This window comes from Melanostigma gelatinosum, assembly GCF_949748355.1.
Source record: "Melanostigma gelatinosum genome assembly, chromosome: 21".
NCBI lineage: Eukaryota > Metazoa > Chordata > Actinopteri > Perciformes > Zoarcidae > Melanostigma > Melanostigma gelatinosum.
The window spans coordinates 11,294,442-11,322,277 of record NC_136654.1 but is presented as its reverse complement, the minus strand read 5'-3'; the positions used below and the strand labels follow the sequence as shown (position 1 = coordinate 11,322,277).

Sequence of the window (27,836 nt, the reverse complement as noted above, 5' to 3'; positions counted from 1 at the left end):
CGAGCCCCGAAAAGGCTTTGACTGGCCCTGCAGCTACTGTACTAAGGTTAAACCTGTAATGGGGGTTGTTATTTTTGGTTACATTATTAGGATAAAGTTTCCCTTCTACATAAGATGATATTGTTCTGTAAATTGCCACAGAATGGCACGGCACTGTATGAAAAGTGCACACTGAATACATCCAATGGTAATTCATTACAGTAGGCAATGGAAAGTTTCCAGTTGCTACAACCACACATCTTCATGGGACAACACAAGCTTAACATATTTATTTACATATGTATGAGTATATTTATGTTGTTTTGCTTCGTAAACAGGTTGAAAGATGCAGGATTGTGGATCGATCTCACAGGTCAGTTCTCTGCTCCCTCCTCTGCTGAAGCGCTTTCCTTTTCCCCACCTGGCCAAAGGAAACAGACAAACTCACGAACACAAGCGCAGATTTTGAGCCCTTATCTTTTTACACATGTCACTTCCAGGACTCTTTATATCCTGTCTGGTCTCTTTGATTCATATAACAGCAACTCTTCAAACTACAGTGACAAAAACAGCCACGGAGTTGAATGTCTGCCCCAGTAACAACAACAAACAACAAAGACTAAGGTATATTTACTGCAGGTCTATTGTATTTCTATCAATAGTTTTGATGAAGTTCACCTGAAGTGTCTTTGCCTGGAGTCCACAGCGTCAGGCCCGTGACATACTTAGGAATCCAGTTGAGGGTGGCGGTTGAGACCAACTCGCCCTCAGCTCGAACCTGCAAAGAATGGAGCAAGGCAAGAAAAATGTAGGTATGATTTCATCTTGATGTTTTCCCTGTGTTCAGTATTTGTTACAAGGAAGCAGCATGAATGTGTGTGGCGCAAGGCTTATAGTTCTTAACATGCATCCTGATGTATTTATATTGTCAGTCAACATGACCAATCACATCATGCGTATAATGTCAAACGTGCATGTAGATCAGGCATGTGTGCCACAGAAGAAGGAGAATACTTCGAGGATATTCAACAACAGCAAAGCATTCTTGTACATGAAACAACATTCTTATCATTGTCACCATGCAAGACACTGATGTAGCTGAGTGACCCATGCTACTGACAGAAGGTTGTGAATAAAGGCAGTGGCAGCACCTCCTCTGCTCCTCCTGAGGTCCCTTAAGTGAGATAACCGTCTCTGGAGCCCGGGTAGGGCGACTTCTGTGTTTTTATAGGTTTACTGTTCTCTCCACCAGTCGCTGGCTGGAGTTTCTGTTGTGTCTCTGTCACTGGGTGTCATATCATGACAGGCATTCCGTGTGCCCTGACAAAGGTCCGGTTTCCCAGATGATCCTGATGTGTTGTTGTTGAATTACCTGCTCTGCTTGATGGTATTCACCGTGCTGCTCACACCCAGTGTCGAACACGTACTTCCCGAGACCGCGTGGCTGCAAGATGAGAAGGAATTCACTGACGAGGAAAGAATCTTCTCTGACAATGTTACAGATCAAAATGATACAAAAACAATTCATCATTTAAAGTAAAAAATATGTTTTTCGAACAACTTGACAACAGCTTGACCAGAGTAGCTTCCTCTTACCTTGGCGGTTATATCCAAAGTGCAATGTTGTGTGATGGATAGCTAATAATAACACTGTTTGTCTCACCTGAGGGTTTATAACCGGTCTGATCATCAGACTGCTCATGTTTCCTGTCAGATTGGATCTATTTTTAGCAATGTTCTGGCATTCTGAAATCTTAGCAATAACAATGTTATCATTGATTGCACTTATGACCAGAGCTACAAAAGTGAATCCTAAGTTGTCATAAACTGTATATCTATGAGCAAGCATTATGGCTTTTTTTCTGATACTGGCATATATTCATGTTGTTATTTTAAACATGTGCAAGGTACAGTGAGTAGGGTGGCCCCCTGCAGTACCTCCGCGGACCCCCTGTTGAAGACCTCTGATCTAGACTATTATTGTCCCCTGCAACTACTCAGACTACAGTGGAAGAAGCTCATGATTCTTCATTAATCCATTGCCAAGCGTTCTGTGAACGAGTAACCAAAGGAGAACTTACACTATTGTTGACAAAGTTGCCCTTGTATCTGTGGTTAGAGTGGATGTACTCTCCAGCTGACTCCATCTTGCCATTCGCCCATGAGCCTTTGTACATTGAGCCGGTTTCACTGTGGTGGTAAATGCCCTGTCCATGCCTGGTAATCACATAACACCAAGCATGTCAGCAGTTTTTAAAACTCCCATTCTCTGTACCTCATGTGAATGGATAAGGTAATGTACAGGTTGTAAGACGTTGATGTTGAAACTAAGTTTTTGACACATATTTATAACTGTTATTTTACCAGCTTTTCAGTGACTGCATTTCATATATCAATACATCCTGTATATTCATATATTGTGTTTTTAATGCTGTTGAAACAACATATGCAACTGAGAAATCTGAACAATGTCATCAGCATACATGTTGTTTGACCTGCAAGGAAGCAAATACACACTTCATTCATATTTCTATTCTCTACAGCAGTCATTTCCCAAGATAAATCACATTCTCATGCATTTCTCTGTATCATAGGAAAAATAAAGCAAGGAGGCTTTAAATCAAGGAGGTACAGGAATGTGTGCCTTCTGAAAATAAAACGACAAACACCTCAGTGACACTTGTGATTTTAAAAGTTGTAGTTATACCTCATATGAAGCAGCCACTCTCCATCATACGTGTCTCCGTTGGGGTAAGTGTAGACCCCATGACCCTGTCTCAGGTCCTCAACCCACGACCCTGAAAAGACAACAGTAAGAGTGTGTTTCTGAAGATCTGTGTGGAGGCTTCAGCTGGACCCATGTCAGCTGTTCACGTTTAAACCCTTCACACGACTGTAAACAGAAATGTTGATAGCCTCCCTGCACACACCACTGAAATAAAGACGTTGGCAACTATCTCAACTCATATGTTTTAACTTTACTGTACCTTCATATTGAGAGCCATCTGGATAGTAGAAGGTGCCCTGTCCATGTTTCTTGTTCTGGTAATAGTCTCCCACATATCTTGCCCCATTCTCAAAGCGATATGTCCCCTATTAGACAGAACAGTCAAAGATAAGATAAATATAGTCGTCAAAGAGACTATCTTTTCCATGTAACATAATGTAAACCTTTAGGGCAATAACAGAAACACTGTTTCCGTCATAGACTGAATGTGTACCGATACAAAATCGAATGTAGAGTAGCCTAATAGGATGTCAGTGTAGACTTTGCAGCAGCAGCCCTGTCGTGTAGTGCGCGCTGTGTTTGAATGCGTACAGTTACTTGTCCTGAGTGGGACTCAGTTTGCTGTCAGCCCCACTGGGCCTACGGGCTTACCTTAAACTGGTGGACATGCTTTGGACTCCACAAAGGCACCTTAGTAACCTAACGTTAGTTATCTTAACTGTTACCTGTCCGTGCCTCGAGCCGTACTCGTACCGACCCTGATATATGTCTCCGTTGCGCAGATCAGCTTTCCCGACTCCGTGCCTCTCCCCTGCTTCATTCCTGTCCCCTTCATATTGCTTCCGGTGAAACAAAGCAGAGCATAAGTGTCCAAAGACAGAGGAAATGTGACACAGATGAACACACAGCCACATGCTACCGTTAGCTTCAGCCAGCTAACGTCACTGAACAGAGTTTTCATTATTTTCTCTCACCCCGAGTATACTGCGGTCATCATCCAACTCATCAGAGCCTACATACGACATAGTTCTCAGTCACTTTCGAAGTGTGGACGATGTACGCTAAAGTTTGCCAAACGTTAGTAAAGACTGGAGAGATGCTCAGTGCGCTCTTGCTAGTTTACGGTTACCGTGACAACGGTCAAACCCACGTGACCAGGAGCTGCATATGGCTGGAAGTTAACCGGCTATCCTAAGGAAGCTGCATTTACTTGAGAGAAACAAACATCTGACGTTTTTAATTAATAGCGAGATTACTATGTCAGGATTTTGAAAAAAGTTTTAACAATTCTACTTCTGTTTTTTTCTGAATGAAAAGTGCTTAATTGGAAATACAGCGCATTGAAGGTGCTATTGAAAACGTTGATAACATTCAGCCAAAATATCTCGCTCTCCCCTGCCTCATGTCATTGCAGTCACGAGACACAGTGGTTGCAGTTTGTTGCACAACCCTCATCTCTCATGATCCAATGAGTGAGACTGATGAAATAATAAGACTGAGGGTGTTTTTATTTTTGCAACATGCAATCATACCTAGATTTAGGTTACTTTAGTGCGGTGGTGTTAAGAGTTGTCTTATATAATAATACATAATCTATGATAATATTTGGATATGGCTAGCTAGTTTTCGGTCAAATGTAGCTTGTCATCTAAGCAGTGGTGTAATGCAGGGCATCTGCAGGTATATACGGCGTATACCTACTTATTCTTTCGTTGGCCACCCACTTCTAAATCCACTCTGATGAGCATCTTCGTTACATTGTTTGAGAGAACTATAACGTTATATAACGTCTATAGTTAAGGCTGGCTCAGGTTTATAGTTAGAGCTGGCTCAGGTTTATAGTTAGAGTTGGCTCAGGTTTATAGTTAGGGCTGGCTCAGGTTTATAGTTAGGCTGGCTCAGGTCTTTAGTTGAGGCTGGCTCAGGTTTATAGTTAGGGCTGGCTCAGGTTTATAGTTAGGGCTGGCTCAGGTTTATAGTTAGGGCTGGCTCAGGTTTATAGTTAGGGCTGGCTCAGGTTTATAGTTAGGGCTGGCTCAGGTTTATAGTTAGGGCTGGCTCAGGTCTTTAGTTGAAGCTGGCTCAGGTTTATAGTTAGGGCTGGCTCAGGTTTATAGTTAGGGCTTGCTCAGGTCTTTAGTTAAGGCTGGCTCAGGTTTATAGTTAGGGCTGGCTCAGGTTTATAGTTAGGGCTGGCTCAGGTTTATAGTTAGGGCTGGCTCAGGTTTATAGTGAGGGCTGGCTCAGGTTTATAGTTAGGGCTGGCTCAGGTCTTTAGTTAAGGCTGGCTCAGGTTTATAGTTAGGGCTGGCTCAGGTTTATAGTTAGAGCTGGCTCAGGTTTATAGTTAGGGCTGGCTCAGGTTTATAGTTAGGCTGGCTCAGGTCTTTAGTTGAGGCTGGCTCAGGTTTATAGTTAGGGCTGGCTCAGGTTTATAGTTAGGCTGGCTCAGGTTTATAGTTAGGGCTGGCTCAGGTTTATAGTTAGGGCTGGCTCAGGTTTATAGTTAGGGCTGGCTCAGGTTTATAGTTAGGGCTGGCTCAGGTTTATAGTTAGGGCTGGCTCAGGTCTTTAGTTGAAGCTGGCTCAGGTTTATAGTTAGGGCTGGCTCAGGTCTTTAGTTGAAGCTGGCTCAGGTTTATAGTTAGGGCTGGCTCAGGTTTATAGTTAGGGCTTGCTCAGGTCTTTAGTTAAGGCTGGCTCAGGTTTATAGTTAGGGCTGGCTCAGGTTTATAGTTAGGGCTGGCTCAGGTTTATAGTTAGGGCTGGCTCAGGTTTATAGTTAGGGCTGGCTCAGGTTTATAGTTAGGGCTGGCTCAGGTCTTTAGTTAAGGCTGGCTCAGGTTTATAGTTAGGGCTGGCTCAGGTTTATAGTTAGAGCTGGCTCAGGTTTATAGTTAGGGCTGGCTCAGGTTTATAGTTAGGGCTGGCTCAGGTTTATAGTTAGGGCTGGCTCAGGTTTATAGTTAGGGCTGGCTCAGGTTTATAGTTAGGGCTGGCTCAGGTTTATAGTTAGGGCTGGCTCAGGTCTTTAGTTGAAGCTGGCTCAGGTTTATAGTTAGGGCTGGCTCAGGTTTATAGTTAGGGCTGGCTCAGGTCTTTAGTTAAGGCTGGCTCAGGTTTATAGTTAGGGCTGGCTCAGGTTTATAGTTAGGGCTGGCTCAGGTTTATAGTTAGGGCTGGCTCAGGTTTATAGTTAGGGCTGGCTCAGGTTTATAGTTAGGGCTGGCTCAGGTTTATAGTTAGGGCTGGATAAGGTCTATAGTTAGGGCTGGCTCAGGTTTATAGTTAGGGCTGGCTCAGGTTTATAGTTAGGGCTGGCTCAGGTTTATAGTTAGGGCTGGCTCAGGTCTATAGTTAGGGCTGGCTCAGGTTTATAGTTAGGGCTGGCTCAGGTCTATAGTTAGGGCTGGCTCAGGTTTATAGTTAGGGCTGGCTCAGGACTATAGTTAGGGCTGGCTCAGGTTTATAGTTAGGGCTGGCTCAGGTCTTTAGTTAAGGCTGGCTCAGGTTTATAGTTAGGGCTGGCTCAGGTTTATAGTTAGGGCTGGCTCAGGTTTATAGTTAGGGCTGGCTCAGGTTTATAGTTAGGGCTGGCTCAGGTTTATAGTTAGGGCTGGCTCAGGTCTTTAGTTGAAGCTGGCTCAGGTTTATAGTTAGGGCTGGCTCAGGTTTATAGTTAGGGCTTGCTCAGGTCTTTAGTTAAGGCTGGCTCAGGTTTATAGTTAGGGCTGGATCAGGTTTATAGTTAGGGCTGGCTCAGGTTTATAGTTAGGGCTGGCTCAGGTTTATAGTGAGGGCTGGCTCAGGTTTATAGTTAGGGCTGGCTCAGGTCTTTAGTTAAGGCTGGCTCAGGTTTATAGTTAGGGCTGGCTCAGGTTTATAGTTAGAGCTGGCTCAGGTTTATAGTTAGGGCTGGCTCAGGTTTATAGTTAGGCTGGCTCAGGTCTTTAGTTGAGGGTGGCTCAGGTTTATAGTTAGGGCTGGCTCAGGTTTATAGTTAGGCTGGCTCAGGTTTATAGTTAGGGCTGGCTCAGGTTTATAGTTAGGGCTGGCTCAGGTTTATAGTTAGGGCTGGCTCAGGTTTATAGTTAGAGCTGGCTCAGGTTTATAGTTAGGGCTGGCTCAGGTTTATAGTTAGGGCTGGCTCAGGTTTATAGTTAGGGCTGGCTCAGGTTTATAGTTAGGGCTGGCTCAGGTTTATAGTTAGGGCTGGCTCAGGTTTATAGTTAGGGCTGGCTCAGGTTTATAGTTAGGGCTGGCTCAGGTCTTTAGTTAAGGCTGGCTCAGGTTTATAGTTAGGGCTGGCTCAGGTTTATAGTTAGGGCTGGCTCAGGTTTATAGTTAGGGCTGGCTCAGGTTTATAGTTAGGGCTGGCTCAGGTTTATAGTTAGGGCTGGCTCAGGTTTATAGTTAGGGCTGGCTAAGGTCTATAGTTAGGGCTGGCTCAGGTTTATAGTTAGGGCTGGCTCAGGTTTATAGTTAGGGCTGGCTCAGGTTTATAGTTAGGGCTGGCTCAGGTCTATAGTTAGGGCTGGCTCAGGTTTATAGTTAGGGCTGGCTCAGGTCTATAGTTAGGGCTGGCTCAGGTTTATAGTTAGGGCTGGCTCAGGACTATAGTTAGGGCTGGCTCAGGTTTATAGTTAGGGCTGGCTCAGGTCTTTAGTTAAGGCTGGCTCAGGTTTATAGTTAGGCTGGCTCAGGTCTTTAGTTGAGGCTGGCTCAGGTTTATAGTTAGGGCTGGCTCAGGTTTATAGTTAGGGCTGGCTCAGGTCTTTAGTTAAGGCTGGCTCAGGTTTATAGTTAGGGCTGGCTCAGGTTTATAGTTAGGGCTGGCTCAGGTCTTTAGTTGAGGCTGGCTCAGGTCTTTAGTTGAGGCTGGCTCAGGTTTATAGTTAGGGCTGGCTCAGGTATATAGTTAAGGCTGGCTCAGGTTTACAGTTAGGGCTGGCTCAGGTTTATAGTTGGGGCTGGCTCAGGTCTATAGTTATAGGACTGGCTCAGGTGTATGGTTAGTGCTGGCTCAGGTTGATAGTTAGGGCTGGCTCAGGTTTATAGTTAGGGCTGGCTCAGGTTTATGGTTAGGGCTGGCTCAGGTTTATAGTTAGGGCTGGCTCAGGTATATAGTTAGGACTGGCTCAGGTCTATAGTTAGGGCTGGCTCAGGTTTATAGTTAGGGCTGGCTCAGGTTTATAGTTATAGGGCTGGCTCCGGTTTATAGTTTGGGCTGGCTCAGGTCTATAGTTAGGGCTGGCTCAGGTTTATAGTTAGGGCTGGCTCAGGTTTATAGTTATAGGGCTGGCTCAGGTTTATAGTTTGGGCTGGCTCAGGTCTATAGTTAGGGCTGGCTCAGGTTTATAGTTAGGGCTGGCTCAGGTTTATAGTTAGGGCTGGCTCAGGTTTATGGTTAGGGCTGGCTCAGGTTTATAGTTAGGGCTGGCTCAGGTTTATAGTTAGGGCTGGCTCAGGTTTATAGTTTGGGCTGGCTCAGGTCTATAGTTAGGGCTGGCTCAGGTTTATAGTTAGGGCTGGCTCAGGTTTATAGTTAGGGCTGGCTCAGGTTTATAGTTATAGGGCTGGCTCAGGTTTATGGTTAGGGCTGGCTCAGGTTCATAGTTAGGGCTGGCTCAGGTCTATAGTTAGGACTGGCTCAGGTTTATAGTTAGGACTGGCTCAGGTCTTATACACTAAAACTTAAAAAGCACAGTTCCATACAAATCACATGCCAGGAAAAAAAATATAGATGTTCCTAAATCATTAGTAATAATTATTACATATGATTTAGGATGGGAGCTGTCAGTTCTTCATGATAATTATGATACTATAAATTCATAGTTATAGTATACATTTATATAGCACAATTAACACACTGGTATAGGCAGTTTGTAAATGTGTGACAAAACACTTTAACACTGATAGATATGAAAAATGAACAAACACATTGCTATGTGCTAAGTTTACTGCCATTGCTACAGGCTCATCTTTATGGTAGCCTAGTAGGTTACCACTACAGGTAATACAGGTACTACAGGTAATACAGGTACTACAGGTAATAAAGGTACTACAGGTAATACAGGTACTACAGGTAATACAGGTAATACAGGTACTACAGGTAATAAAGGTACAGGTAATACAGGTATAGGTAATATAGGTAGCCTACTACAGGCACTACAGCCAGGTAATGGTAATGTGTAGTAGTAGTAGTAGTAGTAGTAGTAGTAGCTGGTAGTAGCCTACTGAGAATACCTTTAAATGTTGACCATAAAAGTTCATTCTTGTCACTGAAAAGTTGCTAACAAAATAAAAGCGCGTACAACATAGCCTGTCCCGTTCACAAACTTTACAACACGTTGTGCTTTTATTTTGAAGTGAGATTTATGAGACATCCATTTCCACCCCTCTCGCTCCGTGGAGCTTGACGCTGCTCTTGCAGCGAACGGTACGGAGCGTGCAGCTGGAGGAGCAGAGCGCTGAGGAGGAGAACCTGTTCACCAGCTTCACACAAGTTTCGCTCCGCTTCGCTGCTCTACGAGCTGAGACCAGCACCGGACTCAAACTTTCACTTCACTCACAAAGTTAGACTTGTTGGTGCCGAGGAGCGGAGTGTCATCATCACTGCCCGTGTGAGAGAGAAGTAGCGCTGGCGATGTCTGGATCGTACTGCAGAAGTTTGTACCCGTTCAGCGGGGAGCAGCACCAGCAGGGACTGGGCTTCGAGGCCGGGGACATTATTCAGGTGGTCCAGGCTCTGCCCGGAGGTTGGTGGGAAGGAGAGCGGGATGGAGCCAGAGGATGGTTTCCCTCGAGCTATGTCCAGGTCCTGGAGGTAAGAAAAACAACACTTCGTATTACTTATTTGGAGTAAGTCTTAGTTTGATCTGAATTGATAAGGTCACGTTGACTTTTAAAAATGTTTTTTTTTAAATTATGAAATGCAATATTTTTATTTTCGAAATTGTCTCTGACACACACGCACACGCACACACACTCAAAGTGAGCAGGGTAGAAGGGTGTAACTGGACACATAATGAGCGCATTGACAGACGCACTAATAAATGGGTTTCTCGTGCTGTGCTGGTCAGATTAACTAACCTTCCCAGCAGGCAGCTCTCTGCCTGGCTGAGCGGCCCAGTGGCTGCACACTTCCTCATTCCACACACATTCCAGTGAAATCCTCAGGTCTCCTCTCTGTGCGAGTGAATGCTCATGGTCTCCCCCCCCGCACCGAGCCCCAGACTCTCGGCTGTTGAAACTCATAAAGGTCTCCCACTTTGTATTTCTTTCTTTGGTGTTTCTTTGGTGTTTGGCTCTGTGATCAAAATAATTGCGTTTGTGGTTCAGATGGTGACATCATCACCCAGTATTCTGACAGTTAGTTATAATCAGCTTGTATCCAAGAGGGCCCGGCAGGAGGCTGAGCTATTAGTCTCACGTCTTCACTCTGAATGTGAGAACAAACGACTTCTGTTCTGTAGAGAATTGGTTCCAGTCTTCCTCAGTCAAATTTCAAAAAATATATATGCTGAATGTAAAGTGTTTGTGTATTAGAAAAAAAGATATAGAATAGATATTAGCCAATACATTATTATTGGATACTTGTTACTTACAAATACCAATAATATTATCATTCTTAAAAAAACAGTACAGGTCCGCCTCGGATGGAAAGCTGAAAAGATTAGCAGTTTACTCACCAACAGAAAGTAAATCAACAACTATTTTGTTGATTTCCCAACAAAAATGTGAAAGTTGCGCAGGCTCCAACATGACAATTGTGAGGATTTGCAGCTTTTCTCTGATTTACTGAGCTGGGAATTGAATATCGCGGTAAATAAGACATTTTGAAGATGAGGTATTGACCGGTCGACATTAGATGTAACGGTATTGGTGTCAATGTGAGCCAATAAGAGACTGTCTTTGGTCATTTTAGGGCAGTGGTGCAACACATACTTTTTGCAAGTTTATTTTTTAACTGCAGAATGTTCCAATCGCTAAGTATTGTGGTCTTAAATAAAAAACAACTCAATATCAATAGCAGCCTCCAAATTCATCATCAGTCAGGCTATAAGATGTCACATTGAGCTCTGGTATATGTGATAAACATTCACAATGCATTCACAAACTATTGCTTCCAAGGTCCAACGTCACACTCATATGAATAGATAATACAGAATGTGTCCGTTACAGCCCTATTGGAGAGGACACGCATGAGATGACAGAGTAGATGAACATGAGGTCTGGTTTTAATCTCATGGAGATTAAAACCAGACCTCATGTTCATCTACTCTGTCATTTCATGCATGGACACTTTCTAAAACTGATGCTGAGCTTGATAAAGGCTAAATTGGTCTATAGATACAGGTAGAACAGTGACGGGTCGATTCAGGTAGAACAGTGACTGGTCTATAGATACAGGTAGAACAGTGACTGGTCTATAGATTCAGGTAGAACAGTGACGGGTCTATAGATACAGGTAGAACAGTGACGGGTCGATTCAGGTAGAACAGTGACGGGTCTATAGATACAGGTAGAACAGTGACGGGTCTATAGATACAGGTAGAACAGTGAGGGGTCGATACAGGTAGAACAGTGAGGGGTCGATAGATACAGGTAGAACAGTCATGGGTCGATTCAGGTAGAACAGTGACGGGTCTATAGATTCAGGTAGAACAGTGACGGGTCTATAGATTCAGGTAGAACAGTGACGGGTCTATAGATACAGGTAGAACAGTGAGGGGTCGATACAGGTAGAACAGTGAGGGGTCGATAGATACAGGTAGAACAGTGATGGGTCGATTCAGGTAGAACAGTGACGGGTCTATAGATTCAGGTAGAACAGTGAGGGGTCGATACAGGTAGAACAGTGAGGGGTCGATAGATACAGGTAGAACAGTGAGGGGTCGATACAGGTAGAACAGTGAGGGGTCGATAGATACAGGTAGAACAGTGATGGGTTGATTCAGGTAGACCAGTGACGGGTCTATAGATTCAGGTAGAACAGTGACGGGTCTATAGATACAGGTAGAACAGTGATGGGTCGATTCAGGTAGAACAGTGACGGGTCTATAGATACAGGTAGAACAGTGAGGGGTCAATAAATACAGGTAGAACAGTGATGGGTTGATTCAGGTAGACCAGTGACGGGTCAATAGATTCAGGTAGAACAGTGACGGGTCTATAGATTCAGGTAGAACAGTGACGGGTCTATAGATTCAGGTAGAACAGTGACGGGTCTATAGATTCAGGTAGAACAGTGACGGGTCTATAGATACAGGTAGAACAGTAACGGGTCAATTCAGGTAGAACAGTGACGGGTCTACAGATTCAGGTAGAACAGTGACGGGTCTATAGAGTCAGGTAGAACAGTGACGGGTCTATAGATACAGGTAGAACAGTGATGGGTCTATAGATTCAGGTAGAACAGTGACGGGTCTATAGATACAGGTAGAACAGTGAGGGGTCGATTCAGGTAGAACAGTGACGGGTCTATAGATACAGGTAGAACAGTGAGGGGTCAATAAATACAGGTAGAACAGTGATGGGTTGATTCAGGTAGACCAGTGACGGGTCAATAGATTCAGGTAGAACAGTGACGGGTCTATAGATTCAGGTAGAACAGTGACGGGTCTATAGATACAGGTAGAACAGTGACTGGTCGATTCAGGTAGAACAGTGACGAGTCTATAGATACAGGTAGAACAGTGACGGGTCGATTCAGGTAGAACAGTGACGGGTATATAGATACAGGTAGAACAGTGACGGGTCTATAGATTCAGGTAGAACAGTGACGGGTCTATAGATACAGGTAGAACAGTGATGGGTCGATTCAGGTAGAACAGTGAGGGGTCGATACAGGTAGAACAGTGAGGGGTCGATAGATACAGGTAGAACAGTCATGGGTCGATTCAGGTAGAACAGTGACGGGTCTATAGATTCAGGTAGAACAGTGACGGGTCTATAGATTCAGGTAGAACAGTGACGGGTCTATAGATACAGGTAGAACAGTGAGGGGTCGATACAGGTAGAACAGTGAGGGGTCGATAGATACAGGTAGAACAGTGACGGGTCTATAGATTCAGGTAGAACAGTGACGGGTCTATAGATACAGGTAGAACAGTGAGGGGTCGATACAGGTAGAACAGTGAGGGGTCGATAGATACAGGTAGAACAGTGATGGGTCGATTCAGGTAGAACAGTGACGGGTCTATAGATTCAGGTAGAACAGTGAGGGGTCGATACAGGTAGAACAGTGAGGGGTCGATAGATACAGGTAGAACTGTGACGGGTCTATAGATTCAGGTAGAACAGTGACGGGTCTATAGATACAGGTAGAACAGTGAGGGGTCGATACAGGTAGAACAGTGAGGGGTCGATAGATACAGGTAGAACAGTGATGGGTCGATTCAGGTAGAACAGTGACGGGTCTATAGATTCAGGTAGAACAGTGAGGGGTCGATACAGGTAGAACAGTGAGGGGTCGATAGATACAGGTAGAACTGTGACGGGTCTATAGATTCAGGTAGAACAGTGACGGGTCTATAGATACAGGTAGAACAGTGAGGGGTCGATACAGGTAGAACAGTGAGGGGTCGATAGATACAGGTAGAACAGTGATGGGTCGATTCAGGTAGAACAGTGACGGGTCTATAGATTCAGGTAGAACAGTGAGGGGTCGATACAGGTAGAACAGTGAGGGGTCGATACAGGTAGAACAGTGACGGGTCGATACAGGTAGAACAGTGAGGAGTCGATACAGGTAGAACAGTGAGGAGTCGATACAGGTAGAACAGTGAGGAGTCGATACAGGTAGAACAGTGACGGGTCGATACAGGTAGAACAGTGACGGGTCGATACAGGTAGAACAGTGACGGGTCGATACAGGGAGAACAGTGAGGGATCGATACAGGGAGAACAGTGAGGGATCGATACAGGTAGAACAGTGACGGGTCGATACAGGTAGAACAGTGACGGGGCTATAGATACAGGGAGAACAGTGAGGGATCGATACAGGTAGAACAGTGACGGGTCGATACAGGTAGAACAGTGACGGGGCTATAGATACAGGTAGAATAGTGACGGGTCGATACAGGTAGAACAGTGACGGGTCTATAGATACAGGTAGAACAGTGACGGGTCGATACAGGTAGAACAGTGACGGGTCTATAGATACAGGTAGAACAGTTAGGGGACTATAGATACAGGTAGAACTGTGAGGGGTCGATACAGATAGAAGAGTGACGGGTGGTAATGGGTGGGGCTATCAGTAAATATTTCATTCGTTAATCTGGAAATAAGAGATTCAACTCCTACTTCACGTAGGCTCAATCACACATAACGGAACTGGGGGGTTTCTTCAGTTCTCTCGGCGTGTGTCATCGGTAGGTTGATGAGGCGTATTGTGTAGGATGTCACAATGATATGACTGATGGTGAAACAAAGGAACACTTCTCTATTTCCTCATGCTGGTACATTATTGAAGTCCAGAGAGGCGCTGTAAGGAAATCATCCCCACCGCTTCACTTTCACAATCGTAAATGATCATAAATCACCCAGACAGGGATTTGTATAACTGGCCCAGTGAACAATGCAGCTCTGATCTGTTGCTGTAGTCATCCTCAGTGTTGTGGCTTTGTTCTACAAACAGCTCCATTCTTCTAAGCAGAATGAATCATTCACAACCTGTTGCTGCCTGGTGCATCGCACTACACTTTGTCCAACACTCACTGCACTTTACCAACTGTATTTTGCATGTAGAAAAAGATGATATATATAGTTCCTCTTCAAAACCAAAAGATTCCCTGTTCCCTATTGAGCGGAGAGACACGAGAGTGGAACCAATCTTCTAAATCTCGCAAAGAAAGCTTTAGAGCAGTGGTCGCCAACCCGTCGATCGCCATCGACCGGTCGATCTCGGAGACTTTCCCTGTCGCTCTCCAAAATAAAGTAAAAATTAATTCAGAAACACATTGGGCCTCATTCTCGAACATTTTCTGAAGTGTCTTCTGAAATGTTTTCTTACGGACATCGGAAGACCAACGTCAGAAAAGATCTCCGCCTGAAAATGGGTTCTTACACAGCCGAAGTGCACTTCTCTTCAGTTGCATGCCCTTATAAGGAGCTGGTGGGGCGCTCATTCGGGGGAGCACACTGTGCTCCCCCGAATGAGGATTCTTAAATCGCATGCACCTGGATTTGCATACAGAAACGCCCCACCAGCTCCTTATAAGGGCATGCAACTGAAGAGACGTGTGCACAATCGACAGGCAACGCGAAAGCAACTTCAGACTGATTAAAATCATGTCAAAGCGGAAAGTCCTGTCCGGATCTCGTCCTGCAGTGTTTTTCTCTGTACATTGTAATCCTAGTTTGACTTGGTTATAGTGAATGCATTGGGTGCCTTCCATTTCAGCCCATCATACAATATTTATCATTCAATAATTAAGATGTACTTGAAATGTGTTCTTTTATTTTTGATATTCATGTTTTTTTTCTCCATTGAATGGTATATTTGACACTGAACTAGTTCATCTTTATCTCAGTGATAGTGTCCAAATTAGCATAAAATATCACTGGTATGTAAAAACTACACGGACAACAAAATTGATGTAAATGTTGATCAAACTCTTATTCCCTTCTGCTCATAATAAAACAAGTAAACAAGTCAAAAGTTGACACTGTCAGGTCCATTCTCCATCCATTGTGTGCGGCCCCTTCGAGCTTGGAGTTAACAATATATATCGATATCGTGACTAGATATTGTCTTAGATTTTGGATATCATAATATCGTAATATGACTTAAGTCTTGTCTTTTCTTGGTATTAAACTTAGTCACTTCGTCGTTATGCCCACATTACTGATTACTTATTTGTAAATATTTTGTGATGGCACCAATAGTCAACCCTACAATATCTATATTGAGGTATTTGGTCAAAAATATTGTGATATTTGACTTTCTCCATATCGCCCAGCCCTACATTGCGCCCCTTTTATTTAGTTATTCTTTTATGATTCATGAGCTGTTCATAGGTTATGGCTTTCAAATAGCACTAGCAGCTAATGGTTCCCAACAGATTAACAGTGCAGCGGGCTCTGGTCTGAAGTCAGTCCTTCAGAGAACCGTGCTAACAGTGATTGTGTCTGTTGTGTTATTGCTGATAAGTTTAATGCAATATACACGCAGTATATGATGCTACAAAACTACTACTGCTTTCTGTCGTACTGCAAGGAGCCAAGCTAACGGTGTACATTTAACTAGTCATGCTTAGTGGAGCCTGAAGAGAGACAGAAAGATAGAGAGGAATAACAAAGACTGGTATCATGTTTCAACCACAGATGATCTTCCTCAGTACAAAGTGAAGAAGTGAACACACCTGTGTCTAACAATGAATGAATAATAACACATCACAACAATATCTCCTATTTGCCCTGAATGATTCATCTGATAAGAGACAGAGCTGTGTCTGTCTGTCTGTGATGGGAAACAGGACTTAGGACATCTACTTGACATCTCCACTGGAACGCTTGAGTGTAACTAAGTACATTTAGGCTTTTCAAGTACTCTACTTAAGTACAATTTTGAGGTACTTGTACTTAACGTGAGTGTTTCCATTGTATGTAACTTTATACTTCTAGTCCACTACATCTCAGAGGAAAATATTGCACTTTCACCTTCACTACATTTATTTGACAATATAGTTGATATAGTTGATCTCCTTCACAGATTCAGATTCTTAATACAAAATATAAATCAACTAATAAACTATGATGTATTCGTAGTGGTCAGTCTAATTATTAAGTATATAAAGAAATTAAAACGAGCTCCACCTTTACCAGCTACAACACCACAGTGCTGAACCCTTCAATGCATTAATAATTATAATCTAATGATATAGGCCTACTGTAAATATGGGCCATTCAGCATAATGAGTGTACTTTACTTTAACTATGTTTTGATGCTGATACTTAACTTTTAGTTCAGTATCATTTTGAAAACAGGACTACTTGTAACCCTAATTCTACTTGTAGTTTAACACTGTGGTCTAGTGTAATTTAATCATGAAGAAATTGGTTGTATAAATATGAATGGTGATGGCGCACTGTGGAAAGTCCGCCCCGGTTAACAGTCACACTGAGAACAGGGGGCTCCGTCACTCCCCACAGGCATAGATGGCGCAGTGAGCCCTAAGTTCACGGCCCGGGAAGCAGCGGTGGCCGCCTTCACTTTTGGAGCTGAAGTACAGCACCGCTGCGGAGGAGAAGCGCCTGGAGGGAGCCAGCCAGCCCACCCACCTGAGCAAGTCTATTGGGTCAAGGTAATTAATGAGAAACGCTTGGTTAGGCTTTAATATAACTACACGACAGTCACATGACTTCACGTCAGCACTAAGCTGAAGGCAGACTGGTGTTCTAGTGAACTGGAAGTGCAGTGCAGGTTTTAGGACTGCAGCAATCTATGTATAATACACCAAGCACAGAATGTTATTCATGTACTTCATAGAGTATAATATAAATATTATATGTTCTGATCACACTTGAGAGATACATGATATTATCTGCTATGTTAGTGACAGGCTACAGGAGATCATGACTTATCATTTCATCACAAATAAATACAGGTATGTGATTACTCTGAGGAAATAATTCCAGTCATATCCTCATCTAAGAAAATTAAGTTACTCGCTACTCAAGTCATCTTTTCAGGAAATACTTTTGTACTCTATCTAAAGTATTTTGATGACTACTACCTTAACTTGTACTTGGCTACTTGTTTTTCCATAGTAACAGTACTTTTACTTGAGTACAATTGTTGGCTACTCTCCCACTGATGCGTACAGTATGTATGAGGTCATCGCTCTCGTTGTCTCCTTCCAGGTCATGTTTTGAGACAGAACGCTGAGACGACTTTTCTCAGTGGACATCAGATATAAAAGGAGAGTGAGTAGTGTGGACTGTTCTCTCATCTCCAGTAATTATGACCACCATGCACCAGAGCATCATGACTCATAATGACAGTGAGTCATATCAGTGCTTGGCCTATTAGCACTCACTGTTCACCTAATGAGGAGGAAATGAAAGGAAAGCATGAAGAAGAAAAGGGAGTCAAAGCAGCAGCTGAAAGCCCTCAGTGACTTTCTGCCTGGTTACTCTTTCTAAAGAACATATTGTCCAAATACACACACTGATGTTTTAATGTCTGCGAGCTGTTATCAGCAAATGAATAGACTCATTCACTCAATCAGCCTGTTGGCTTGAACAGAAGGCCAGCCAGCAGTGTTTGGAGCTCTCATCACTGTTTCCAGGCAGATGTTTCGATGCTGTGAAGCTCCTCGTGACCGAGTCTGGCTCGGTGTTATTGTTACTCATCATTCCATGGAGTAATGTCTTATTACTGTGCTACACCTTTTAGCTTCACCTCATTAAGACACACTTCAGTTGTTATGCATGTCAAAGAGGGGATCTTTCTGACACTCATAAATGGATTTTCATGGACTTAATTCACTGGACGACTTAATCCAAAACATGTTGAAGACTGGTCTGCACTAGCACTAAGAAGGCTTTCAGGTTTTCGATTGAAGCTCAATCCTGCCAGGAAACAAATAGAAAAGTTAAGAAGAATGAAAATGTAGTAAATAAAATGAGCTACTGAGTCAAAATCGATTTTTTTTTTATTCATAAGGGTGACATGCTCGATCAGAACTCTGACTTATGAGAAAGTTTGACAGAACCTCAAATACCAAGTCAAAATAATCGAGTCACATGTTTGAGTACGTTTGAGTACTAATGGTACACAAAAGTCATGGCTCTGTAAGTACAAAGGTTTCGGGATCACGGTTTGATATGTACAGCTGGGAAAACAAAAATCGAATGTATTTTTAAAATGTAAACATTCAACAGTTGCTCATTAGCCATTAATGTAATAGTTTAGGCACTGCAATACTGGCATCTTGTCAATAAGACAAAATAAATATCACAAATACCTGTAATGTAAATGCAAGGTTCCATCATTAGGCTGGTTTTTACAGAGCAGGCACAACAGACTGAGGGACATGAACACATGGAGACACATTGTAGTGGGCGCACGCTCTCTGACTATAGCATTTAAGACAGTATTGTGTGTGATCACAGATACACAGCAACAGCAACTCTATCATTAGTCATTGCTTTGCCACAAGCTGAACCGCTCTGGGGAGAAGGACTCGTCTGTTTTTGTCTCATTCCCCATATATCGTCATATTGAGGCGAGGCTGTGGGTTTTCTGACGCGTACACCAAATGATAAATCAGAAAAAGACAGATTGACTGATAATGAAGACAACTGCAGCCATATAATGGTATATATGGTTTCCATATAAACAGGGACCGGAGAGACTCAATAGACATTGAGGCTGACGCCATTTTGAATTCATTGGTGACACACACTGGGTTATAGCCTTTAACAACTGATCAGAGGGCAGTTACACACAATGTATGGGCTAAATATGACATTCCCATAACAAATCAGAACTCCCCTACAAGTGTTGAAGTATGAACACGGCCGTTACCGTGTGATAGAAGCCCTGCAGCTGGTCCTGCCCGGGGCCACCAGCAGGGAGACCCCTGACTCCTTCATGTGGAGGAAATAGGTTGAGTGCGGGTTGCCAGGTACTGTACAGTAAAGACACTTGAAAATGCCACTCATTTGAAGTAAATTTCCCTCATTTTAATGTTGGGCTCACATGATTACGATTATTATAGCATCATGTATTGTTTCTCTGGGGAACTACTGTAAGCATTACAGCACTATTAGCTGTAAATGATAGAGAACCTTTGTCTCATGTATGCTTCCCCTGGTAGAGCGTCAGCTGTGTTTATTATGAAACTGTAGAGCTGAGAGCGAGTGTGTGTGTGTGTGTGGGGGGGGGGGGGGGGGGTTACCTGGCATAATCCCTGTAGTGGAATGCTGGGGGTCAGAGCCTCCAGCACACAGCCAGGTGCTTCCCCTGCTCGCTGGAAAGCTAACACCAGAGCCAGTGTTCGGTTGGTCCGTTCTTGGCTAATGTAGAAACATGGTGGCCAGCTCCGTGAAGAGGACCTGCTCCATATGTAGATATTAATTGTAATTATACACCAAAGAAAACATACTTATTAATTCCATTTGTGCCATTAGATCCCACTAAATGCTACACACTTAAATCCCACTCTGTTTCTTGTGTCAATGATTTTATTCTTTTGGTCTCGTGACCACAGTTGAGGGTTGGAACTGTATAACAAGTGAAACATGAAGAACTTGGCCTGCATGGTTAGCTCCCTCTTTCACCACAACAGTTTTATACAACTCCTACATTACCACTGACCTGCCTTTGACCTGATGCTAAATGTTACTCTCACTGGAACAAGACTGAGATATTTATAGTTCTTCACTTTTGGCGACAACTCAGTTCCCAATCCACCATTTCCTGGCAGAGTACCGTGGTCTCAACCCGGGATGCTTCACACTCTGCTGTGAACCGCTCCAGTGCGTCTTGGAGGTCACATGTTGATGAAACCAGCAGAGCTCCATCATCTGGATACTCATGTGTGAGATCTTGATGTACAATAAACATAAATCAGAAGGATCCCTATATTAACATATGTGATTCATAACTTACAACAAGCTTGAAGAATGGGGTCCATACGTTTGGAGGGTAAGGTGAAAAAACCCAGATCAATGTAACCACAGAAGTCTACCAGTCTATATTTGCCAACATGAATACAGTCTTAGCCACTGGCATGCACACTCAACAATTAGGCTGCATCTATTTATAAGAGGGGACGTGTTTTGAAGGACACACACTGAACTGACTACAGGATCCAGCCAGGACAAGTGGAGTTGCAAAACTTTGCTTTACCAGCTGAGTGAAGCAGTCGGGCTTTGAAGACTTTACTGCGTTGTCCTGCAGTGGCTGTTGACTTAGCATGAGTTACTTTATGCGATGCACCGATATCAATAGCAGGCCGATACTGACTCAAACAGCTGGACTGGGTATCGGTAACAAAAGGGCCGATCTATTCAATTCCGTTCTATGGTTATATACTCTATACATTATGTACTGGAATTTCTACTTCTGTTTTCTTGATGATGCCTTACACATTAAGGAGTAGTTCCAGTCTCTTCCACACAGTGAGACATCCAGCTTAGTAAACACTGGTATCAGATCAGATACCTGGGTATCGGCTGATACCCAAAGCCCAGGTATCAGCATCGGGACTGACGAAGTCGGATCGGTGCATTACTGCAGAGTTACTGCAGAGTAGAGTTTAGGACTGGAGTGGAAAGCAGAACAGAGGACAGACATGCTGCCAGATCTGATCCTGAGAACATAAGCAGGCCTGTACAGATCAGATCTGCACACTGGAGGGCACGCTCCTTCATACGCAGTGCTCAGTGTGCCATAGTGGTGCTGTCTGAGTCCCGGCATACTGCTGAAGCAGAAGCTTGGAGGAGCGGCAGTGAGACGAACGAGGCTTGAGATATTCACATAAAGGGCGGGGGGTAACAGAACAGGCTTTGTTAGCTGTACTGGCCACTGCAGCCTGCACACACTCACAAACACACTCACAGACGGTAATTACGTGTGTGAGCGTGTGTACAGTATGTGTGACTGAGTGAGTGCTTTACATGCATGTGCCCCCCTCCTCCTCTCTGAGTGTCTGAAGTGTCTCTACATCTGAGAATGTGGCTTCGCTTCAGGCTCCCACATCTACCCAAACCAAAACAATGTCTCCCAAATAAAATATGGTCCACATCCCCCATCGCTCTCTTCCCCTCTCCCTGTCTCACTATCTCCCTCCAGGGACTGTTTCATTCTTTCTCTCCTCCTCCATTCACTCAGCATTGCCATATCTTGACACATTCTTCTCTCTGGGTCTAGTAGTTAGCGGCCAAGCCTACATGCGAGAAGCTTCTCCCTGGCTGTATTTCTCACATGAGGCTTAAACACCCACTGAGTTGGGAACTCGCGGCTCAGCCTCAGACCTTCGGGGAAAGAGGTTCGCTTATTGATAACTGTGGTGATGAAATGTAGTTATGCTGCTCTCAAGAGTTTCTAGTTTAGTTGGTGTCCTTGTTTGAGTGCGTCACTGGAGTCTACAAACTACTGTCAATGAACTTCACAAAGCCCAAGGTGGCTCTATGGAACAGATTCAGTTCACTATCAAATATGACGAAGAAACTGTTGCTTTAAAAGAATGGCTTGAATATGAATCTTTTATTTTAATAGTTTCTGCTTGACTGCCTGATTAATCAACTTATTGTTTCAGCTGTTATGTTCATAGAGATAGACACTTAACTTTATCAGTATCTAAAGCTCTAGTAAAAGATTGGTCAAACTCTGTGTTTAAAGAGAGCTGCTGAATATACTACGTCAGTAGCACAAGTGGTAAAGAGTCATAAATGCAGTGAACTGACTCCGTCATGTCAGTAACTGAGTTAGGTAAACAATAAATACAAATAACATTCCTGTAATAGAGGGCCGTGTCAACCTGCTCTACATGAAAGTGTGTCGCGATAACTTCTACATTTGAAGTGTAGCCAGACCCAGCTAGTGGTGCTGGGTCTGGTGCATGTGACTCTAGCAGCAAAAGCCCTGAGTTGGAGCCAGTATGGGTGTTTTCTGCTTTCTTTGTGGGGATTAGTATGCCATGCCACATGTTGATGAGGGGTCACAGTAGACACAGGTGGTAGTCTCAGTGTGGTTGGACTGCTGGAGATGGAATGGTTCTTACCGCAAAGATTGACACAATGAAACGGCACAAAACAATAGGCTAGATCTTTAATATCGCACAAGTACCAACACAGCAGACAAACTGCAGTCTGCAATCTACAACTGGAGTATTACAGAAGAAGAAAGCAAAGTTTAATCAAGAACACATTGTAGCGCTCCATTCGCCACTGCAGCCAATTAGTCACAACACCCTGAGTGTACTGAATTGAGCAAGGGTTCTTTTTATTTGTTATGAAATCAACTTTTCATTAGTTTCACTTTAATGAAGTTTTCCAATTTGGTATTATAAACCTGGTCAGGGCCACTAGTGGGGTTGTTCAACATAAAGATGGAATTTCTTTCTCCTTCATATGTTTCAAATAAAATAAATAGTTTTGAAATATCTGAAAAAAAACATAATTTCAGGTAATCCATGTAGCGCTCCAGGTTTACCTGATAACTTGACAGTTCTATAGTAGCTGGAGATTCAACAGACCTCAGATTCCCATTGTCAGTGTTGATGATGATTACGTGTGTCAGCCTTTGCTCCTGTGTGACAGTGCTGTTTGGGCAGCCGTGTGTATTCGAGCACAAACCGCAGCATCAGCATGTGTGTGAACTTCCCAGTAACAGAATGCCCCACAAAGGGAAGGTGGAGGTATTTAGGAGTGAATAATAGGAAACAGACACTTCCCCTGTCTGTCTGTCTGTCACACCTTCTCGAGCTCCTCTGACATGACGAGGTAAAGGAATTAAACATCACAGTTCCGACATCCACTGTGTACCTCCCTGCTATTCTCGGAGAAACTCCAGACTGGAGGTGACCCACGCTCTCCGTCTGCATCTCGTCATGAAAAGGACTGTGTGCTGGTTTGTGGCTGCTTCCAGCTCTGCTGCAGTATATCTATACAGCTGGGGTTTGTTGACAAGATGTGCTTGTCTACAGCATGGAATGTCTTCACAGTGAAGTAGACCAGCATACTGTATTATTTCAGGAAGCATTAAATGCAATGAAGTGAAGACATAATTAGGTTTGCACTAAGAACATCTTGCAGTTATCACTGGGGGCTCGTTTGAAAATATGGCTGTTAACAAAGGGAGCAACCTAACATCCGTTTCATTGAAAAAGTGATGGCCCTATGGCACAAAGCAAGCTACCATCACCATCACTCCCAACACTCAAGTCCGGCCCTTATCTGTGTGATATTGTGTGGTCTGGTTCCTCTCTCCCCACGAGTCAAAATATTCTTCATAAGATGCAAACGTCACAGCTGCAATTTTGTCTCTAAGGTCCTACAACGAGATGAATAGTCATACAAATCTGTCTTTTGAACATGAAATACTCACTGCCTTTATGGTGGAAAGGTAACGTGAAGCATAAGAACATATGCTGTAGTCACATTCCATTACAGTGGAGACTAAATACCCACAAGAACTTCTCCAACCACTTCATTCACTTTTCTGCCACAATTTGCCGAACGATTGCTAGATATGTGCATTACTTTGAGCAGAGCTTCAGAGCTATGAGGAAGTGACTCAGGAGAAGTGTGTTTAAAGTTTCTTCATATGTTGTGACATATTTTTGTCTGAGACGGGAGGCCAGTATTTGATAGATTGCACCTGGTGTATCCTCCAGCTAGAATACATCTATACTGTATGAAGAGCATGTTTTTACATGGACCCTGGTGCATGTAATTCCCACATCCTCATGGTCATGTTCAGATACCTCTCTGGACAGCTGCGCTGACAGACCGTGGCCCACACAGACCCTCCTCTTCCCAAATCCAGATGTTTCTGCAGGGCTCACCAGAGGTCTGGTTCAGCAGACACAGATGGCAAGATACAGTACTAGAAGTTCCAAAAGCTATTTCACACACACTTGAGACTATACCGAGTATGTACACGCACACACACACTCACACTCACACGCACACACACACACACACACACACAGACTCTGTCACAAGTCAGCGGGTGCTGAGTCACTCAGGCATGTGTGAGGACGACTAAACCTCAGTCCTGTCAGTAATCCAGCATGTTGAAACTCTGGACCACTGAGGCTGCACGTCGGTCCTCCTCCACACAGCCAGTGAGTGGGTGACCCGCATTTCACAAAGCATGTGATCTCAGACAGCGACAGTTCATCTGATGACTCACCTTTTCAGAACAATCGATGTCTGTAACGCTGCTAACCTGCTGAAAACTCTGACTCAGTATTTAGTTGTTGCTCAAAGCTGGAAACAGCTCTGAATCTTTACTTGATCCTTGACGTCAGGGGGCGAGTCAATTTAATAAGATTATTCTGTGTTACAGCGAGCCACGGTTGTGATTGATTATATTATTCCATAGATTTAAAAAATAACACAACAGCTACTCACAAGTTATGTTTATGTTTGGACTCATTTAACTTGGTTCAGGAGCCAGTTATTGGCTTTTCAATCTGTTTTCCCTTTATTGACCTTAAACTCACATCAGTTTTTCAAAGTGAGATTCTCTCCTCTGTCCCCTATTGCAATAGTAAATTACTTAAATCCTACCACAATTTCCACCAGAAGTTAGATGATACGCTGGGTTTGAACTTCCTTTAATGTCTGTAAAGGGGAAAAGAGCTGAGTCCTTCCTGCAGGTCTCAGCTGAGCCTGTTCAAATCCCTGTTGTTCTCTTTCCTTATGGGGATTTAACTCATGTTTCTGGGTTTCCAGTGTCACTGAAATAGAGAGACCATGAGGTTTTTTTGTTTTCCATGATAAGAGATGCTGCCAGTATTTGGGCTGTGTGGTAAATGTCTGTAATCTGAGAGAGATACAATGCCATCGTAAACATTTGACATTGTGTTCAGTTCCTCTTCAGCTGCAACATGTCAAGGCCAGGCCAGTGCTGACTTAGAGTGACCGGCTGGGACTAATCTACATCATGAAATATTTATAAAAAATGAAAGTTAATCAGTCACTGAGAAACTCCATCTTCCTCAGCTCCCCTCAGTCTCTGCCCTTTATTTATTTAATTGTTTTGGCATTTTTCCCAATTATGCAGTGGGTGAAATTAGGCTCAGACCAACTTTAAACCTGCATAGCACGCTGTAAATACTACATTGCCATATTATTACCATGTAAAGGCTAAACCTAGTTAGCAAACAATTGCTCATTTATACATCGAGCAGTGCAGAGTCAGACATTAGCATTCATTGGGACTCTTGTTTCTGTCCACTTGATCTAAGTCCAGTTCACTCTTCTGTTAGCTCTGCGAAACCAGCTTCACTTTGTCCACTAAGTAGTCGCTAACTGTGCTTGTTGCTCACTAGTTGCTAGTTCTGTCCGTCAAATGCACAGTGAGTTTATTGGAGTTTTGATGAATCCCAAATCAAATTGGAAATGTGTGCACATGGATCAGCCTCACAGCCCGCCCTCTACACGCCCACATTCAACCAGAACTGGTCAATGCAAAGCTCCTCATGAACGATGATGCATAGAAATGAGCTGCTGATGAGCAGGACGTTTGATAGGTGAACACTTGTTTTGTGGTGAACTGGCCTGTATTAAGTTTAGCACTCATAATGAGGGTATGGAGTGATGGTGTGAGGGCTGAAGATAAGCTGGTGAGGTGACTGGAGGCAGCGTGTGTGACGCTGTGTCTACAGAGCTCTAGTACTAGTATCAGATAGCTGTTTGCAGTTTGTCAGTACAGTATGCTGTGTCTGTCACTATGGAATAAAGCATAAATGAATCAAAGTCGTGTTCACTGCAGCGATTTTACTTTCAAAAACGAATCGAAACTGAAATCGTACTTGGTGATGAATACACAGTAAGATATTAATATAAACCATCGACGCTCTGTCCTGCTATTCTTTATTGCTATATGATGTTATCTTGGTTAAGTACAACCAGTCGCATTCTCTCTAGTGTCCAGCAGGGGGCGACTCCTCTGGTTGTATAGAAGTCTATGAGAAAATGACTCTACTTCTCTCTTGATTTATTACCTCAGTAAACATTGTAAACATGAGTTTATGTCTCAATCTCTAGTTTCAAGTCTTCAATACAGCATGATGTCCATTTTGTAAATGAAGGTCCATTTAGAGTCAAACGGACCATAAAGCAGGGGATGCTTTCGGGCGGGCTCACTGTGATTGACAGGTCTCTACCAGAGACATATAGGGCGTCTCTACGTCACTCCTCCTCAGTCCAAATATGGTAACTTCTGTTCATCGGTTGCAAAAACAATCAACATGGCGACGGCTGTAATCCAAGATGGCGATGCCAAAATTGCCAAACTCAAGGCTTCATAACAGCAGTCCACAAACCAATGGGTGACGTCACCATGACTACTTCCACTTCATGTGTGTGTGTACAACCAATGATGATGATTTCATCAGCTGCTCCACAGCACAAGTGTCACTAGTTCGGCCTTCTCCTCTGAACAGACAGCGTAGATCAGGGGTGCCCACACTTTTTCGGCTTGCAAGCTACTTTTAAAATGACCAAGTCAAAATGATCTACCTACATTAAAAATGCGGAATATATATTTATACATATATATATATACCGTACTTTTCGGACTATAAGCCGCTACTTTTTACCCCACGCTTTGAGGCGTCGGCTTATAGTCCGGTGCGATTTATATACGGATTTTTCCGTAGCTTTTCTCCGCCACAACAACCGCAACTTCCGGTTCCGGTCTAACACAACATTTACTAGCTCCCGACACAGAACAGTTGCTACCAGCAACCCCTCTGCTACCAGCTGTTACTGACAGGGTCGCTACAATATGGATGAAGTACCTTTGACCTACCTCTCACTAGGGCTGTTAACAAAAAAGGTTGAACGGCAAGATGCTTTTAACAGTACATGTCCGACTCGCTAGCTTCTAAGCTAATTTTAACATTACGGCCAATGGGGAAATGCTAACCGCGATTAGATATAATATATCTTTGTACATCTTTTCATGCAGACATACTTGCATTACAGACTAAGGTCTCTCACGGCTACCAAACGAAAAGCAATGAGGCAATAACTGTTGTTGCTCATAGCTCTGAATAGCTGTTGTGCTAGCAGCAACTGGCCAAGCCAGTTAGCCGTAAATGCTATTCAGAGCTATGAGCAGGGAAGATCAGCTTTTTCTCAAGTCTGCCAGTGGATCCTAACAGCCCGGAACAGTGTGAAAGAATACATCATCACCAACGGGTTCTGAAAGGCTGGGATACTATGAGATTAAGGGGACAGCGCAATGAGGAGGACAACACAAGCTCAAGGGCGGATTTGCCCCGGTTCATGATGTGGTGTGTTCAAGGACCCAAATGCAGACTCGTTTTTTCATTTCTTTTTTTTTTGTAGTAACCGGTGCTTCATTCTGACTGGTTTGTGTTCTGTCACGTGATGTTTTGCAGTTGAGATGTCTACTTGCCTTTCGACATATTTA

General features: G+C 43.5%; 2 protein-coding genes across 2 annotated transcripts in view; one reads left to right on the top strand and one right to left on the bottom strand.

The window, feature by feature from the left end:
• Positions 1-280: 280 nt before the first annotated feature.
• On the bottom strand, positions 281-3,832 carry rsph1 (radial spoke head component 1). The gene is made up of 8 exons (XM_079294030.1): positions 3,682-3,832; positions 3,433-3,546; positions 2,967-3,072; positions 2,687-2,777; positions 2,061-2,196; positions 1,352-1,423; positions 658-757; positions 281-400 (listed from the first exon to the last, which is right to left on the bottom strand). The coding sequence occupies exons 1-8, from the start codon at positions 3,730-3,732 to the stop codon at positions 354-356; spliced, it is 717 nt and encodes a 238-aa protein (XP_079150156.1). The 5' UTR covers positions 3,733-3,832; the 3' UTR covers positions 281-353.
• Positions 3,833-9,193: 5,361 nt separating this feature from the next.
• Positions 9,194-27,836, top strand: part of gas7b (growth arrest-specific 7b) — a 56,674-nt gene continuing 38,031 nt past the window's right edge. Inside the window, exon 1 of the mRNA XM_079293788.1 lies at positions 9,194-9,533. Coding sequence (XP_079149914.1) covers positions 9,354-9,533 — 180 coding nt within the window. The 5' untranslated portion in view covers positions 9,194-9,353. The remainder of the gene's footprint in view (positions 9,534-27,836) is intronic.

Excerpts from the sequence above, each read along its gene's own strand:
- rsph1 (XM_079294030.1), bottom strand. The coding sequence starts at position 3,732 with ATGTCGTATGTAGGCTCTGATGAGTTGGATGATGACCGCAGTATACTC. Across the intron at positions 3,547-3,681 it reads ATGACCGCAGTATACTCGGG|CAATATGAAGGGGACAGGAA; the intron begins GTGAGAGAAAAT and ends TTTCACCGGAAG. Across the intron at positions 3,073-3,432 it reads ACGGCTCGAGGCACGGACAG|GGGACATATCGCTTTGAGAA; the intron begins GTAACAGTTAAG and ends TCTGTCTAATAG.